At 41.7% G+C, this 19,771-nt stretch overlaps 1 protein-coding gene across 2 annotated transcripts in view; it reads left to right on the forward strand.

Annotated features, from left to right (window-relative positions):
* The first annotated feature begins 1,241 nt into the window (after window positions 1-1,241).
* The window catches only part of atrn (attractin), a 52,826-nt gene continuing 34,296 nt past the window's right edge, over window positions 1,242-19,771 (forward strand). The window contains exons 1-8 of one of the 2 annotated variants that reach the window (XM_060872258.1): window positions 1,242-1,722; window positions 6,378-6,461; window positions 12,546-12,659; window positions 14,564-14,692; window positions 16,622-16,824; window positions 17,629-17,797; window positions 17,907-17,997; window positions 18,116-18,365. In XM_060872258.1, the coding sequence (XP_060728241.1) occupies window positions 1,295-1,722; window positions 6,378-6,461; window positions 12,546-12,659; window positions 14,564-14,692; window positions 16,622-16,824; window positions 17,629-17,797; window positions 17,907-17,997; window positions 18,116-18,365 (1,468 nt within the window). In that variant the 5' untranslated portion in view covers window positions 1,242-1,294. The remainder of the gene's footprint in view (window positions 1,723-6,377; window positions 6,462-12,545; window positions 12,660-14,563; window positions 14,693-16,621; window positions 16,825-17,628; window positions 17,798-17,906; window positions 17,998-18,115; window positions 18,366-19,771) is intronic. The other variant, XM_060872259.1, reaches the window with a different exon arrangement.

Here is a 19,771-nt window from a genome sequence, read left to right on the forward strand (position 1 = left end):
CTTAAATCTACAGCCATGAATAATGTGTCCAGACAAGCGTGAAAAAGACACTACTAAATATTAACCTATACAGTATTATAACATTATAACTCAATAACATTTAGTCCATTGCCCAAATACACGTTTATTTCCCTGCAGGAATTTATTCTTATACACACACACACACACACCGTGAACACACACCAGGAGCAGACACACACCTGCTCTTCACTTCAAAACACTTTAGGTCTTTATTGTTATAATAAAGTCTTTCTTAAACTTTGGTTTCTCCATAAAACACCATCTGTTCCTCTTTTTAAATACAGGCATTAAATATAACTTGTATCTAAAAAAGAAAGGAAAGAGGAACAAGAAATCACAGGGTGGCTTTGTGTCGCTGTTTGAGATTTGTTTTGTTTTCTTCTTTAATAATCACAAATGCTCGATAAAAACATTACAACACAAAAGCTTCCTGCCAAACTTAATCACCTGGATCAAATCCAGACAAAAACAATAAATAGGTTTAATTTAGTGTCTCTGATTTGTTTATTTAACACATTTTATGATGGTTTGCTTTCACCAGGAAACACTAGCAATGCAGATTTATTCTGGTTTGTGCTTAAAGTCAGGTGGAACTGACACAAAGCTAATCAACAAATGACTGAGGACTGATTCAGTTGTGTACAAAATGTGAAAGCTGACATTGTGCACTTCTATCCATCAGCCACTGAATCATTTCCAGTGGAAAAAAAGCCACAATTAAGTGCTAAATTTCTCCAGTTCCAGTTCCCTCACGTGTCTATTTAAAAGTTTGCATTAACCCTGAAATCAGGGGCAAAATCCACACCGAGCAAACATTTAGGGTTTGAATAGAAATAAATGTTTTTTTAATTATTTCGTCAAAAGTAGTTAAGTTTTATTTCTTGATTTGCTCAAACGTGTAACTGTAACATAATGGAATTAAAACGTATAAGTTTTAATGTATACTGAACGCGTTAAACGCTATAAGGAGAAGTAACGGTGTCTCACCTCACAAATAAAAACATCTCTATGGGATTCTTCCTGCTCTGTTCTTATCAGCGCCGTCAACAATGACTGAGACTTTTAGTCCTGTCCTAAATCGCATACTGTCGTGCTAAATAGGATGTCTATATAGTGCGCGAACAGCCATGACTTGCTTAGTTTGCGTTGTAGCGAGTGATTTGGGACGGAGCCTTTTTCTCTCCGGGCAACTTTGGACTTCCGCATCGCTCCGTATCTTCGTCATTTCCGGCTGCGTCTCAATACCGCAGCGATAAGCATCGCTAAGATGTAAATGGAGAGGAGAGATAAAAGTCTGACAACACGGTCACTGCAGACTCCCGCGGCAGCACAAAACGCCTTTTTCCTCCTCATCACTTATAATCAGTCGTTTAGTGATAAAAACAGAGGCTTTTTCAAACTGTGTCAGCTGGTTTTTTTTTTAGCGAATAAGAACATGACCGGGGAGGTTCGCGGGGCCCGTGGCCGAAGAAGGAGCGTGTTGCTCGGCCTGGTTCGCTCAGGCCTCCGCCGGCCACAATGGCGGACTTTTATCCTCATTTCTGCTGCTGTTGGGGGACTCGTTGGACTGTCCGCAGCCGCCGAGGCCAAAGAGTGCGACAAGCCGTGTGTGAACGGCCGGTGCGACCCGGCTAGCGGCAGCTGCGTGTGTGAGCCGGGCTGGTTAGAGGAGCAGTGCCAACACTGCGGCGGCCGCTTCAGGTGAGAGACACAACACGAACATCGCGCTTTACAGCAGCACAATACAGTGCTGAGCCGCGACAGGACTGTCCGTGTGAGCTACAGTATTCCTCATGGTGTGATCCTGCACACAGGAAACACTGTCAGCCACCTCGTCTGCTGCAAACTTAGGGCTTTATTCTTGTGTCGTGAGTTCAAATTGTATTTTCAATACATGACGTGTTTAAGGTTCATAGATGAGTCGTGATGTTTGTGTACACACTGTTCACGGAGGTGTAGGTGTAATGATAACACGCTGTTCCTGAACGACTCTTGTATTGGATTCTAATCAGGTTTGACCGTTAAAATGGACTGTGTGTGTGTGTGTGTGTGTGTGTGTGTGTGTGTGTGTGTGTGTACTGGGATTGTCAGGAACAGTTGTGTCTCTGTCAGCTGTCACAGCACTAAACACTCGGACACCATACAGTCTGTTGCTGTTGTTTTGACCCTAATTAGGTTTGATGGCAGCTGGAAACACGGCTTGTTGGTGCTTGTGTGTTTGTGAAGTGTTGTTGGGAATGAAATGTTGTGCAGTGTGGGGTGAGCTCCAAGGTGGACAGAGATACTAAGACTGTCCTGACTGAGGTGAGACACCTCTGTATTGTGTGGAAGTAATGCATGTAGTTGTCCTGACTGAGGTGAGACACTGAGCTTGAGGACAAATGTTTATACACACTGCACAAATCATCTTACTGCAGCTCACAGAAATCTTTTTGTAGTTTGTAAAGACACATTATGGTGCAAATACATGTAACTGAATGTAAACTGAAGAAATGGCATCTCCCCAATTGAGTGTGTGTGTGTGTGTGCGCGCGCGCGCGTGTGTGTGTGTGTGTGTGCACACAGGGCAGTAAGTGATGTTGGCTCATTTTAGTGATGGCTGACATTCCCCTTTCCTCAGACATCAGCCATTAATAGCATTATATAAAAGTCGTATTCTCACTGAAAGTGGGCCATTGAAAAGATAAAGGGAGGGAGGGAGTGTATCCTGTATTAATGCTGAAGAATAATCCTGTATGTTCTTTTATTCCTGTAGTTCTATTACTACATTCAAAATTCTGTAACTCAATTTACCGCTCAGTGCAGTTGACTATTATACATGCTCACTCCCTCACTAATTCCCTCACTCTCTCGCTCCCTCGCTCCCTCACTTTCTCGCTCCCTCACTTTCTCGCTCCCTCACTCTCTCGCTCCCTCGCTCCCTCACTTTCTCGCTCCCTCACTTTCTCGCTCCCTCACTCTCTCGCTCCCTCACTCTCTCGCTCCCTCACTCTCTCGCTCCCTCGCTCCCTCACTTTCTCGCTCCCTCACTTTCTCGCTCCCTCACTTTCTCGCTCCCTCACTTTCTCACTCCCTCGCTGTCTCCCGCATTCACTCGCTCCTGCGCACACTCCCTCACTCGCTCCTGCGCACACTCCCTCACTCGCTCCTGCGCACACTCCCTCACTCGCTCCTGCGCACACTCCCTCACTCGCTCCTGCGCACACTCCCTCACTCGCTCCTGCGCACACTCCCTCACTCGCTCCTGCGCACACTCCCTCACTCGCTCCTGCACACACTCCCTCACTCGCTCCTGCGCACACTCCTACCCTCAATCCCGCCCTCACTCACTCCCACCCTCACTCACTCCCTCCCTCACTTACTCCCTCCCTCACTCCTACACTCACTCCCTCACTCCTACACTCACTCCCTCACTCCTACACTCACTCCCTCACTCCTACACTCACTCCCTCACTCCTACACTCACTCCCTCACTCCTACATTCACTCCCTCACTCCTATATTCACTCCCTCAATCACTCCCACCCCTCACTCACTCCCACCCCTCACTCACTCCCGCCCTCACTCACTCCCGCCCTCACTCCTACACTCACTCTCTCACTCCCGCCCTCACTCACTCCCGCCCTCACTCCTACACTCACTCTCTCACTCACTTCCACACTCTCCCATTTTCTCATTCATGCACACTCACTTGTGGGCTCTCAGTCTCCTTCCTCTGCGTCCTTAAATAGATGAAACACACATTCCTGCCTTATTTCCTGTTGCACTGTTAACTTACATCCGTTGTGGAAGCAGTGTGAGGACTCTTAGCAGGGATTTATTCTCCATCCATTTGGTTAGATCATTAATCTTTATAGAAGTAGTGTCCCAGTCTTGGGTTAGAGGTGTGGTAAAGCTCCGAACTGTTCAGGGTAAAAGTTTAGCATTGTGAAAAAGTGCATATAGTTTAGGTGCAGCCTGATATCAATAATGAAAAGCATTCACAGAGACACCTCAATAGGGTATACAGATTAAGGGTAATCTGAGTGAAATAATCATTCGATTGAACAAGCTGGGTGATCTTTTTAATAATCCATTAAACAGAAGAATATAGTTCCAAAAGTTATGGGTCTGATTATTGGAATCAGTGCACAGATTCATGTTGACTACAACCGTTAATGACTTTAGGAATTGAGTGTTCTACTGGTTATCTGGTGGATCACCACTCAAGCAATCAGGTATGAAATATTGTTTTGTGTGTGTGTGTGTGTGTGTGTGTGTGTGTGTGTGTGTGTGTGTGTGTGTGTGTGTGTGTGTGTGTGTGTGTGTGGTGAGGGACATATTCACTGTGACTCTGCTTTTGTGATAATTAACAGAACAGGACTTAAGCTTGTACTTCAGGGTTGCCAGCTGTCATGATTTTATCATGAGACTCACACCGTCCTGCTCTGATTCAAACCATGGACGTTCACCATCAGAGCAGTGAACAGATCTCAGTTCTATCTCATGCCACATTTATTATTATTATTAATATTTATTATTATTATTATTATTATTAATTATTTATTATTAACAATATTATTATAGAATCCTTACAGAAGGAATAATCCCACAGTAGAATAGCTCTCCTACTCTGACAAATCAATTTCAACAAACATTGTAGATTTCTACTCGGGCCTACTGAGAGTAGACAGTCCTGCTCACATAGAGAACGCTATTTCACCATAACTCGATATACTGTATTTAGTAACCACTTCTAGACACTGGATTGCATCTAGTCAGCATAACGCTTGCCAGCATCTTGTCTGCTCTGCAGTTTGTATGGTATAGATGCGTCCAGCAGTATAGACATTGTTCTGTAGTGGGAAGCAAACTCTGTGTAAACCTATAGATTTATGATCTAGTTTGAAATTATTACAAAATACTATCAGCTTTTTTTTTTCTTGCACCCAAAGCCAACGTCTGTGGTCGTTACTTCATCATCTGTCTCGTGTGCAGTCTAATCAAAATCCTCAGCTTGTTGGCTCATTGTGCAACAGCAGTTAGTGCAGTCTGTGGACTCTAATGTATAGATCAATCATGTACAGATCCTACAACATGAAGCTTCAAAACAGAATTTTAATGTTTTTTTTTTTGTTTTTTTTATTATTATTGAATTAATACTCAGTAAATCAGAGCAATCATTTTAGCTCTACATTCTGCACGTCTAGTTCTAGTACATGTTTCCATCTGTTTTAAATAATTAAGGTCAGATTGGCATTGAACTATGATTTTGAGGCAAATGTAGGATGTGGCTTAGAACTCCAGTGAAGTCCAGAATTTTTAAGGATGCAGGCCGCACACACAGGGGGAAAAAAAGGGAAATCTTTGATATATACACATACAAATGCACACTGTAATGTTAGTAATATTAGAAGACGAGTAAGCGCATTATGGTGTATGTGTTTTACCAATGGATAATGTGTTTCAATCCTTGTGCCTGAATGACAACCTATGAAATGTTGAGTATACAAAAAGTGGACCCGTAATATCGGCGCTATTCTACAACACAGTTCACATGACTTTGGATCGGATTACACGAATCCTGCGCATGCAGACTGACGTACACTTTAGGACACCTTTAAAGAGTTCATTCAGAATCTGCAGTTTGACCAAATTCATTCGGTTTAGAGAAAATCTAGTCTGGGAATTTGGCAACGAGACTCATCATAGGCTGGTCACAAAGCTGGTGTGTTCATATGGAGATAATATGCAGACAAATAGAAGAAGATAGGCAGAATTGATTCAGGACATTATTTGATTTGTGATTAAAACCAGCCCCAAAGCCCAGTTTTACTGTTTGTCTTTCGAGTCACAAATTGTCCTCCCATCCCAAACCACACACACACTTTTTTGTGCAAGTGCTATCTATACCTTCGTTACAGAAATAAGACACTTCTGACTGATGATGTCACAGAAACATGTGCAAGTTTTACAGAAACATTTAGTCATGCAGGTGTAGTCCGGTGATGTGTGCAATAAAGCCAACATTGCTGTTTTTTTATTGGTGTGTTTATAGGACTTTGTTAAACTCTTATACAATTACACAACCTTGTGCACACGTAATAGTGATCCGTCCTCTCGTAAATCAGTATACGCCGGGTGTTTATTGTTTCTAGCTTGCTGAGTAAATAAATACAGTGCACTGTGTGTTTCTCTCTGTTTAAAGTGTTATCAGAGATGTACTTTTATGAGGTCAATTACACAGCAGCTATTTCAACTGAACTTTGCTCATTGCTCTGTGTAGTGGTGTTTTTATTTATTTATTTATTTATTTTTTTCCTCTCTCAGTCCTCTCAGGTGTGTTTACTCTGGGATTGTTATTGATTGTGTTCACAGGCTAACTGGACCTTCTGGATACCTGACAGATGGACCAGGGAACTACAAACACAAAACCAAGTGCACGTGGCTCATAGAGGGGCAGTGAGTACCACTTTTACCCACTCTTTTTCACACACACACACACACACACACACACACACACACACACGTATACACATATACACTCCTGAAGAGATTCCTAAGACCAGGGGAAACATTCCAAGTATTTGCATTTCATCATAACCAGGTTGTAAGAACTGCTTTAAAATGTCAAAAGAAGAAAAAGGAGCAAGACACAAAAATAGAGATTTGCAACTTATTGTAAACTGCATTTAAATTCAAACAGGATGTAATGAGTAAAAAGGACTCAGTAGTGATTAGTCCCAACGTGGGAACGTTGCTCCGTGTGGTGAAGATGGCTTAACGAAGGGAGTCCACGGTCTGGGACTGATGTCCATTTTTGTAAGCTTCCCTTGACATCCATCCCCAAGCATTCACAAGGGGATTTAGATGAGGGGAACATGCAGGATGGCCCAGATGTGCAACGTTATTGTCCTACAAGAAGTCCTTTGTCAGGCGGCCGTTGTGAACTGCAGCGTTGTCATGTAGAAAGCCCCAGTCATTACCACACAGTCAAGAGGGATGCCTGCTGCAACATGTTCACAAAGCCAGTCGAAGTTTGAGGCTCCTGCACAAACTGAAGCTTTATTTTCCCATTGAAGGAAAAAGCACCAAAGATCACTATGGACCCTCCTCCACTGTGCTGGGTAGAAGACATCTCCAGTGGGATCTCCTTGTCGTGCCAGTATAGTTGGAAACCAACAGGACCAAACAGGCAAGTTTGTGGTGAGGGAAGAGACCTGGATTTCAAAGATGTTTTTTGTTCTTTAAGCCCTTCTCTCGCAGATGCCATCTTGTGGTTATTGGGCTACAGTCAGCACTCGTAATAAGTAATGGCCTTAATTTGGGTCGAGTATCGGACCGCGTCTTCGTGGACCGTCCGTCGGATCCTCCGGCTCAGTGCAGGTGAAATTTTTTGGGGTCTACCACACCATACCTCTCAGGATATTTTAAGATAACTGTCTTAATGCGTCCAACCTCAGCAGCAATGGCACATTGCGAGAGCCCATTGCTTGTACAGCTCAACAATCCTGCTCCATTCAAAAACAGGACACCATGCCATCAGGAGATCATGACAGTGTGACTGTCTAAAGGACAATGACGTTAAAGCCATATTTTTGCTTTTAAAGGCTTTAAACCTTTGATGAGCTGATGACCAGCCTGTTTGAGTTTAAATGCAGTTTTCTTTGTCTCCTGCTGTTGTTTCTTCTTTTGGCATTTTGAGGAAGAACTTACAACCTAGTTAAGATCCACCAGTGCGAATACTTCTAATATTTTCCCTGGTCTCAAGATTTTGTTCAGGAGTGTGTAAATAAATAAATAAATAAATATATACACACACACATACACAAAAATTATTTTTTTAAGCGGTAGCACTGTGGCTGCCTTGCACATGCAGGGTGCAGGGTTTGATTCACATCTCTGCCCTGTGTGTGTAGTTTGCATGTTTTCATGTTTGCATGATTTAACCACAAGCCAGAATTTGTTTTCTATAATGTTGTGCATACTACCAACACATTTCCAACAGTTCTAACCAGCATTCTGGAGGAACCATTTTGGTCTGAGTTGCTCCGGCTAAGCTGCGCCCATTTCATATAACAATCTATCAGTAAAACCGGCTAAGAAGTTTTACAAGCTGTACAGCTCGCGCGATAATATACTTTTGTAATTTATATTGCTTCTCTGTAGCTCTACATCAATCCCAAGGAGTTGCCTAGAATGGACATGTTTATCTGTCTGAGCTCAGCCTGCCGGGCAGCGCCTCCATGTTCAGGTTAACAGAGTCTCAATTCTGTGACACGACGTCCCCTTAAATGCCCAGAATGAATTAGATGAATTAAGGTCAGAGAACTGGATAATGTCTTCTAGCAAATTCTTGTTTTCACCCTTGTAGTTATTAGTAACAATAGCTAGTAAGGGCATTATGACCATTCTATTACATTGTTTTCTAACATTTTGGAAGCTGTGTGTTGTTGCAGTTTTCAAGACATGTAATTGCTCTGCCTCCTTGTTGCTCTTCTTGTTACACTTCTGTGTATTCCAGCTCCAACATGTATTGTTAGATGTCAAGGTGTGAAAAAACCCCAAAACGGGTCATTTCTGTTGCTTCAGTAATATATTCACTCAAAGTAGTTTGCTTATAAATAAGTCATTGCTTAAAAGCAGCTATTCATCGAACTTTCTCAACATAACTTTATCTAGCAAAATATCCTTAGTAGTTTTTCTAATTTTGTTTTCACCTCCATTTTATCGATACTTTTCACAGTCCACCACGTCATCGCAGTAAGATGCGAGTAGGCATGTTTACACAGATTCTGACCCAAATGTCTGTTGGCAGATTTAGGGAAGGAAGTAGTCCTAACCGAATGTATGAAGAATGACTAAATATATGAAACAGTTGAATGTGGTGAAGGAGTCACGGCTTCTTGTGCAGTATTGCTCAAATCCGTTCAGGGACACGTTACACATGGAGCCAGTTTAGCAAGTTACCATAAGCAGAAGAACTGAGACTACACCTGTTTATTTAACCATCCTTTAATATTCGTGGTTTCATTTATAACTTTGAGATGATTTTATAACTCCTGCTAAACAGCACCATCTGCAAGGAACGTGTGGTCACATCCAGCTAAAGTAACGTACGCAATTAATAACGGTATGTTTTGTTCTTTTAAACAAAGGTTTCTTTGCCACAATCAAAGGCAAAACCTTGTGAATCCTATTCCATAAAACTGGTGCAGCCCTACCTAGGGGATAACGTAATGAGGTTATACACTCCATATTGCACTCCATTTACTATTCAGCTACAGAAAATCTGGTGGAAAACATCTAAATATAATGCAGCACAAGTACATCCGAGTCTTTATAGGGATACTCGCTTAAACTCAGAACGTATTCCCAATTAACACGATGAGAAATGAGGAAAAAGTGTTTTAGACAAACAGAAAAGCACTTTATAGTAGAGGTCTTCATGGGTCCACTTAGAGCCGAAAACCCGAGGTCCGACCCGAGACCCGAGCGGGTTCGGGTCTAAAAGTTTCACGTGTGCCTCGGACACGGGTCGGGTATAATAATAGCGGTCTCGGGTAATTTAAAATGAATGTGTTTTTACCGAACGGACCCGAGAAGACCCGAGCTACTTTATCTCGTGTGTGCATCGACTAGAGTCCTTTTCCAACCTCTCCTCTTTTTGCCAAGACCACTTGAGACATGTGGCTGGTGACGTGTTGCTGGCGGTAAGCATGGGGGGAGAGGGGGAGAGGGCGGGAGGGAGGGGGAGAGAGAGAGAGGGAGAGAGAGAAAAGTGTAGTGGTGTTTTTATTTATTTATTTAGAGAGAAAAGAGAGAGAGAGAAAAAAGTGTAGTGGTGTTTTTATTTATTTATTAAGCTAATTTTCGTTGAAACAGACCTGTCTATAAATTTTGCATCCACGCTGTAGCGGTTACTTTAGTGTAGAGTTATGCAACATTCAGGTCCAGTCTGGTTAAAAAAAAAATGCCGTCGGGTCGGACTCGGGTCTAATTTTTTCGGGTTTGTCTCGGGTCGGGTCTTTCTTAAAAAAAATAAATAAATTATGCACGTCGGGTTCGGGTAAAAATTGATTCGGGTCACTTCGGGTCGGGTACATTTTTTTAGACCCGAGAAGACCTCTAGTTTGTAGGTCCACGATTGTGATCTTTTCCATACTAGTTTTCTCTCCTTGCTGTTTTTCTAAGACGACCGAACAGCTCAATTTTTTTCAGTCTAACAGCTTATAAACCCTTTAGAAGGGTGTGCTCTTATTTCTGAATGTTTTGTCTGTCTTGTCCTACTCTAATGAAGCAACCTGTGCATAGGTGTACACACACACACACACTTCTCTAACACAAGACAGCATTGGCTGTAAGAGCATTTTAGATTGTAAAAGATCTTGATGGTTTGATAATATTCTCTTTTTACACACACTATATATATATATATATATATATATATATATATATTTGTAATGTAACTGGTGAAATGGGTGCTAAAGAAGGGATGGGGCCAGAATCCAGTTTGCTTGTTTTAACTGAGAGCGTATCTGTCCTGAATGAGGAAATTGTGAGTTTGGTGGTGATCTAATTAAATTCTCCACATCTAGATCAGTATCACTTGAATAGGACGTGGTCACTGGGATACTTTTAACAGCACAACTGTGATTGAGTTGCTCACCTGTTTCACTTGACCCTGAAATTAAAACCTGTTTTGTTTAATCAAGCAGAATGTGATAAGCTCATTAAGTGATAAGCACTGTGTCAGGGCGGAATAAATGGGTAATGTGTATCCATGTCACATGCCAGCTCAGATACATGGTATTTTATCACACCTACACAGTGACAAGTGAAACTGGCAGCTGAGAAATCGAGGGAGACAGAGAGAGATGGAGATGGTGAGGGCGACTGAGAGAGAGGGTGGGAGAGGAGAGAGAGAGAGAGAGAGAGAGGGAGAGATGGGATGAGAGAGAGAGAGAGAGAGATGGGATGAGAGAGAACTGGAGATGGGATGAGATGGAGATGGCTGAGAGAGAGAGATGGAGATGGCTGAGAGAGAGATGGAGATGGCTGAGAGAGAGAGAGAGAGAGATGGAGATGGCTGAGAGAGAGAGAGATGGAGATGGCTGAGAGAGAGAGAGATGGAGATGGCTGAGAGAGAGAGAGATGGAGATGGCTGAGAGAGAGAGAGATGGAGATGGCTGAGAGAGAGAGAGATGGAGATGGCTGAGAGAGAGAGAGATGGAGATGGCTGAGAGAGAGAGAGATGGAGATGGCTGAGAGAGAGAGAGATGGAGATGGCTGAGAGAGAGAGAGATGGAGATGGCTGAGAGAGAGAGAGATGGAGATGGCAGAGGGAGAGATGGAGATGGGAGATGGGGAGAGAGCGCGCGAGAGATGGGGAGAGAGCGCGCGAGAGATGGGGAGAGAGCACGCGAGAGATGGGGAGAGAGTGCGCGACTGAAAGAGAGACAGGGAGGGAGGGAGAAAGAGAGGGAGACATGACATGGAGGGAGGGAGAGAGAGAGGGAGAGAGAGAGACAGAGAGAGAGAGACAGAGACACGGGGGGGGGGGGAATCATCCATGATAAATCATCCATGATAAATCGTCTTAAACATAAACTCAGCACGAGGACTTCATTACCAGCAGCACTGAGGCAGGCTTGGTGAAGACAAACATCTACAGACAACACTGAGAGTGAAAAGAACAATCATGTCTGTTGAGTTCCATGATCAGCCAGTATAGGCTCCTGACAACAAACCGGTCCAACACACTAAAACACTTTACTTACAGAATTGCTGATCTGCAGTGAAACAAAAGCCACTCTTCACTGCAGCTCTGCTTGATTCTGGGTAACTGATGTAGCTCATGTATAAGAACGATAAACAAGCCTGCTAGTGTTTATATTTGTACTCGTCCTCTAAATAGACTTAAATCTTTTAACCATATAGCGCCAAAACTGTACACTATGTTTAGATATCAGTGTCAGTTTAAACTAATAGCTATTTAGAGATGTTTGGTGTCTCATGTTGAAAACTCCAGCTCAAATAAAAGTGCAATTGATCACCAGAATAATGATGGCGGAGTGAAATATATAGTTTCTTTTACAATGAATATATTTCATGGTAATACCCTAAAACATACATTCACTGAAGTTCCTAAGCTGGAATGGGAGCAGCAGCTACAGAGAGCATTTGGTTGAGGTTATTTTAAGTAAGAGATGTTCCCCTATAATTAAAATGTAAGGTTTCAATTAATCAGGATAATTATAAAGGTGTATACATGAGTGCCCACCGTTTAAGAGCACAGAGGCAGATGGCTGGCAATATCCAGGGTAGTAATTAAATATTAAATGTTGTACAGATCTCTTTAAGAACTGAGAGAAACACTAATGCTGAAGAACTGTTATTTATTACTGCTGCACTAACTTGGGAGGTAAAAACATGCTCTTGAACATTTAAAGAATGTGTCTAACTAGACCTATACAGTGTGCAATAGTTCAGAAAATAGTCCAGACAAGTAAAAAACCTCTACTCTCTGCCTGTGTGTGTTTGCAGGTCAAACTCTATACTGAGGCTGCGCTTCGAGCATTTTGCCACCGAGTGCAGCTGGGATCACCTATATGTATACGACGGAGACTCGATATACTCTCCTCTGCTGGCTGCATTCAGGTACTGGGGGATATTTGGGTAAATGTTTCCACAAGTCTGTCTGCGTTATGAAGACATAACCAAATTAGCGAGCACTCAGTAATGACTAGCAGATCAATGATGTGCTTTAAATACGGAACAGGAGAAACCACTGTCTCTCTCTGTCTCTCTCTATCTCTCTATCTCTTACACACACAGACATATGCATGCATCACACGCACACACTCCTTGCAATTACAGTGAACTGTGAATTATTGGCAACTTGATAGGTTTTACAAAACACTCATGAGAAGACGTGGACAATTAACTTAATCTCCGACAAAACAGGCTTTAAGTGACAAACCCGTACCAAAACATTTGAACACCAACCATCACAATATCTGGAGCTCCTGCGTTTAGTACTTTGTGCAGCATCCAAACCCACCGAGTCTGCTGTAATGCTTGATGTGATTGGAGTGAGCATACAGTGCAGCGCAAGTAATCTGAGAGCATTTCTCAATACAGAATCTCTCAATATCCTCCAGGGTCCAAGGTCCTTTTAGTGTGAGATAAAACTAATTAACCACAAAGACATTTAAAACAACTTAGCTTTAGCCAATATGTCTGCACCTGACTAGTCTTTTGTTTTAGAGAGCTTGTGTGGGAGGAAAAAAAAAAAAAAAAATATATATATATATATATATATATATATATATATATATATATATATATATATAATTTTTTGGGGGAATCATAATGGATTCAAACAGCATGTGGAAAGACACTAAAAAAAAAGGTTTATATATATATGCGCTTATTTTTTAGTGTCTTTCCACATGCTGTTTGAATCCATTATGATTTCCCATCCATTATGTCCTCACTGTTCACTATATACGGAACACCTCTACAGCTGCACATTCAAGCAGTTATCTAATCAGCCAATCATGTGGTAGCATTGTACGGCACAGATGAACGCAGATGAAAGTTTGACAAGGTTCATCAAATATCAGAATAAAGAACAGTGTGATCTCTGGGACTGTAACATGGGATCAGCCCATGACTGTAGATGGGCTGTTCTTGGCATTTCAGAAACTCGGAACACTCTCTAGACAGTGGTGGGGAAAAGGGCAGGGTTTGCAGACTGAAACACCTGCAAACCAGGATTGAGCTGCCTGGAACTTGTACAATTGCTCTTTATAATTATGGTGAGCAGAAACTACCTCAGCATGCACATAAGGTTTGCCTGCTATTGTAATTTATCCACTTTAAGAAGACCACATCAGGTTCCACTCCAATTAACCAAGAACAATAATCTGAGGCTATCATGTCTACAGTCTCTGGACAGCTGGAGAAAACGCATCACCTGTCTTTTTCCCCCTATGTCTTCAGCTGTCCAGTTTTGGTGAGTGTGTGCATATGACTGGGGTGTCTGGCACCAACAGCCATTCCATTCTTATGTTTGATGTGAACATTAGAAGCGCTCTGAGCTGTCTCTGCATTATCTTGTGTATTGTGCTGCTGCAACATGATTGGCTGATGCATAAATGTAGGCGTGTTCCTAATAAAGAGGATGGTGAGAATACTTACTAATACGAAGGTTTAACACGACGCTGTAATGAAGTAGGTGCCAAAGAGAACGGTTTGAAATGATCATATAGCATCAAAAAGCATCTCTGCTGTAAGTGACGACAAGAAAATGAAAACCTTCACATGATCAAAGGCACTTCTGCTGCTGTTCACTTTGACATTCTATTACGAGCAATATTACAAAGAAGCGAATGAACATATAACCAACAAGCATCTCCAGCCTCCTCTGTTGAATGTCTTTAGTGCTGCCATAGCTTCACTTCAAAGAGTTTCAAGATACCGGTAACTCAGAAGTGCTTAGCATTTTTTTATATCCATATATTGATGTGGAATATAATATTAGTGCTCCCATTTTGCAGTGGTCTGATCGTTCCCGAGCACTACAGCAATGAAACCGTTCCAGAGGTCGTGGCCGAATCGGGTTACGCGCTCCTCCACTTCTTCAGCGATGCAGCCTACAACCTCACAGGTTTCAATATCTCCTACAGGTGAGCTGAAGAGTTAATCACTAGTGTTCTACAAAGCAACAGTTTTACTATATTCATCTTCATTCATTCATTCATCTTCTACCGCTTATCCGAGCTACCTCGGGTCACGGGGAGCCTGTGCCTATCTCAGGCGTCATCGGGCATCAAGGCAGGATACACCCTGGACGGAGTGCCAACCCATCACAGGGCACACACACACACACACACATTCACTCACACAATCACACACTACGGACAATTTTCCAGAGATGCCAATCAACCTACCATGCATGTCTTTGGACCGGGGGAGGAAACCGGAGTACCCGGAGGAAACCCCCGAGGCACGGGGAGAACATGCAAACTCCACACACACAAGGTGGAGGCGGGAATCGAACCCCGACCCTGGAGGTGTGAGGCGAACGTGCTAACCGCTAAGCCACCGTGCCCCCCAGTTTTACTATATACCTTGGAAATTAGATTAAAGACTCTTTCTATTTCTCATAAGCAACCAACAGATCAGTTGTCTTCTCTCAGTATCTGTATTAAACCAGCATATGAAAAAAATGGAAAGTCATCCATCACGAACACATAAGCAGTAAGTAGTTGTATCACCCACTGATGAGGCCATCAGTCAGTTTCAGAGCTAATGGGTTGGAGCTCACTTTAGTGTATAAAGAGAGGAGAACAATTCTATGGTTTTTGCTCTACACCAAAGACATTTGAGGTGAATATCAGATGACAGATCATTTGCAACGGTTTTATTTGCAACGGTTTGGTGATGTCACTTGGTCACCTGCTTGATGCATTTATTGCAAGCTTATTGCATGCAAGGGCTATGCAACCGAATATTAACTGTTTTTTTTTAATTATCCATTTAGTTTAATACCGTAAACTTAAAATTGTGCGTTCTGCCACCAGTTGTGAGATGTTGAACATATCTAGATGTAAATATGAGGAAAAGAAAGCAGAAATTTTGATCTGTTGTCATATTCATCTTTTGATCTTAAACCCAAATGAGTGTAGCAAAAAAACAAAAGACAGGCCTTGCTGTTTTAGTACTTTCAGAGGGGACTGTAGGTTTTCCAAGGATTTGGAGTCTTGGTTTGGAGAGGTTGCTGATGCTGAGTTCTGGTGCTTATTGGTGTGGTTTCTATAGCAACTGTGTTCATGGTGGGCCTCCTTCTTCCCAAAGGAGCACAGTGGAGTGCAATATCAAAAGAATATCAAACAGAACTTCTGCATACACCCATTCACGCTACATACACACGCTCATGCTTGCACTCTTCAGACGCTCCTCCATTATAGACAAGGCAAAAAATAAAAAAAATAAAAAAACAAGGCTTACTGAAGGACATCAAACAGCTTGTCTGGGTCTCTCTCACTCTCTCACACACAGACGCACACACAAACCACAAGCTCTGTTTAGCTCTAGAGGAGAGTGAGCTGCCTACTAATGGGGCAGCTCTAATGCCAGCTCACTTTTAAATGCAGCTTAATTTTAACAGTCTAACATACAGTATTTTTCAGCTGAAACTAATGATATTTAACAATTCAGTAATCACTAATATGACAGCCACACCATGTGTCATAAGTTCTCTAAAGTAATTCATTAGAAGCTCAACATTTTCCGTGTATGTGTCTGTTTGAGGTTGCTGAAAGGATAAATGGGCCCTCTAACTTTGAACAAATAAAAAAGGTCTTTTTTTTTTTTTTTTTAAGCATTTGTCCTCTGTTACGCAGATAAACAGTAGGTTCATGCAATATAATGTAGCACTCTTCAGATCCAAGACTTTGATCGATGAGTTTAGATGTGCCGATTCTTAGGCGGCCACCTCTTTCTTATACACAGGAATGAAAAATACTCTGCTAAAATATCGTGAACCTTCATGTTAACTGTAGTTATTACTACTGATTACTCTTTCTCTCACCCTTATCTTTTCCCTTCCTCAGGATAAATATGTGTCCTAATAACTGCTCAGGTCGCGGTGTGTGTCGTCTGGCTAACTCCAGTGACGTGGTGCAGTGTGAGTGTGAGGAGGGCTGGAAAGGCGACGCATGTGATGTCCCATACTGTGCCTCAGACTGTGGCTACCCCCTGCAGGGCCGCTGCCAAATCAAAGACAAACGCTGCCTATGCAACCCTGGCTGGCAAGGTGGGTAGCCTCTGAGTTTAGGTGCAAATAAATCAAAAGTAACATTCCCAGAAAATGGGCAAAACAGAACTTTTATGTCGTTATACTTTCGTTAATGGTAGGTTCTGTTTCTGCGGTTCAGCAAAGTGTCAGCTTGCTCATGGCTCATGACGCTGTTAATGACCAGTGACCATTGTATATACAGTGTGTGCTATAGAATGGTGTGTTTTACTCTCTCTTTCCCTCTCCCTTTTTCCATTTATTCCCTCTTTTTTTTTTTAAGGCATACTAGTGCTGTGTTCCTGTGGCCTTGCAAGTGGAAATTTGCAACATGATATAATGCCATGTTTGTCATGTGGAGTGAAAATAAAACCCGTTCCATGAACGCATAACTTTTGTTTGCTCTGTCACAGCATGGAAGGCTTTTATAAAGCTATTGTATCCACACCTTTAGAGGTACAGGCCACAGTGCTGACACTGTACTATTATAGGTGAACATTGTGAACTGAATTCGGAATAAAATAAGAAGATAAACAGTTCATGGGGAGTAAAGTTAGCCACAAGAAGAGGCAGAAAAAAATGCTCTTTTAACATATTTTAGAGTAGTAGTACATATCAATGTATGTACGTCTGTATTAACCTGTCCAGATCTGTTTTAATTAATGTCTCTCTTTCCTCTGATTGCTCTTCTACTGTCCATAAAGCATTTTCAATTTGTTTTTGTCTGTGTATTTTTAAATAAAAACGTGTAATCATTTAACATCTCTTGGTGTAGGCTTATGTAGTTTTATTCTTAGTTTTTGTGTGTGTGTGTGTGTTTTTCAGGCCCTGACTGTTCAGTGTCCGTACCTGCTAATGTTTCCTTCTGGACACACGAGGAGTTTAGAGGACACAGCCTGGCACGGGCATCCCATAAGGCTGTAGTGCATGAAGATATCATGTGGGTGATCGGTGGTCACGTGTTCAACTACACAAAGTACCAGATGGTGATAGCGTGAGTCTACATGCACAAAAAAAAAACAAAAACACATTTAGAGCCAACTGCATATGGTATGATTATTTACTCTTCTCTCCCTTCCTCCCTCTTTTTCTGTCTCTCTCAGATTCAATCTCTCCTCTCAGAGCTGGATGTCTCTGAATCGTTCAGCCAACTCTGTTACTGCACGCTATGGTCATTCACTGGTTGTGCATGAGGTGTGTGTGTGTGCGTGCACACATGTGCTTATACATGCAGGATGTACTAAACACTCTGTAGGCACTAAAAACTCTTTAGATATAGACTAATATTCATGTGTGTGTGAAATTCTTTCAGGATAATATTTATATGTATGGTGGGAAGATTGATTCCACGGGAAACGTGACATCTGAGCTGTGGGTGTTTCACATAAGGAATCAGTCGTGGGAGCTGCTGAACCCACAAGCTAAAGAGCAGTATGCAGTGGTGGGTCACTCTGCTCACCTTGTTCACCTCCAGCCTGACGGATCAGAGGCAGTTATGCTCGTCGTCTTCGGTCACTGCCCTCTGTATGGATACATCAGCCAAGTGCAGCAGTACAACATCGGTTAGCAATTTACCTAGTTTATGTTAAATAAATTCATATATTCACACAACATTGATCAAATTTCTATCACCTTATCTCAGGGCCTGTGTTCATGAACATTCTTAAAGCAAAGAGTTACTAGTTTCCTAGGGACGTAATTCTTTCAAATGTGGGTAATTTTAATGTTTCCCCTTAAAATATAAGAGAGGATCCTAGTAAAGATAGTTATTCATAAAGCATCTTAACCCTTAAAAGTGTTAGGAGTAGTGAGGGGGACTTTTAGGAGGCTTAAAAAGTTTCTTTGCAGAGGAGAAAATGACTAAAAGGTGAAGGGGGAGAAGAAATGTACTGCATACATTATTTAATAATGCTAGTTAATAAAATGCATTTAGAGATACTGTAACGTCTCCAAAACAGAGCTGAAATGCCATAAGTGGCAGAAATGATATAATTTGGCACTATGACATTTCTGCTCTGTGTCTGAGATGTTTTCATTTTTCATTCAAATTTATTACATTTCTAATGTACAGATGTTTGTGCATCTCTAATGCGATCGCTCACAAACGTGTATCAAATATCTTAACACAGAGACAAAGTGAATGTTTATAATAGACCAGATTTTAAAAGCGCTATTTTTATTTCTTTTTTTGGACAACCAATCAGTCTTCAAAAGAATGTGTTCTACCTAGTAACAGGGTTTAGCCCCGCCTCCTCTCTAAAGTAAAACCGTGTGTTTTACTTGCTCAGAGTTCTGTGATCGGTCCTGAATTGCTCTTAAGATAAGATTCCTAGTTTGACATTTTAAGCAAAATTAGGAGCTCTCTGAGATCTTTCTTAGAAGCTTTATAAATACAGGCCATGGATTTGTTTGTTCACTCACGTCTACTACATCTGTCCTGTATCTGCCAATACTTAATTGAACTTAAGTTTTGGCAGATTATTTAGTTTTTTTACCCCCCGTTTGTGTTTACATTTCTATCACATTTTCAATGTTTGTACATAACTAGCCTTGGGTCACTTAAATTTTGCACAAGTTTTCCCATCATTTGATGGATAAGAGGATTATGGTCAAATGATAAATGGAAGAAGGGTGTCACAACATTTCTGGTGCAATGGAGGCTCATGAATCTCACATGAAATCTAAAATGTATTATACTCACAATCATGCTAGAGGATTGTAACTTGCTATTTTTTGCACTTTAAGAAAAAATGATGGTCTGGAAAGTCATGAGCTGAATTTTCTAACCTTTCTAATTTTCTAAGGCTGTAAAAGAATTCTTTTCTAACTGTATCTGCAAATATTGCTTTGCGAAAAGAGACCGTTTAACCAATATAATGGTGAATGCATTCAGTCCTCCTAAAGACTGAGTATCAAAATGTGATTTGTTGTAGATTTGTTCCACATTTTGGAAAGCTGCCTGCTGCAG

The sequence above is a fragment of the Tachysurus vachellii genome, chromosome 6 (genome assembly GCF_030014155.1).
Source record: "Tachysurus vachellii isolate PV-2020 chromosome 6, HZAU_Pvac_v1, whole genome shotgun sequence".
NCBI lineage: Eukaryota > Metazoa > Chordata > Actinopteri > Siluriformes > Bagridae > Tachysurus > Tachysurus vachellii.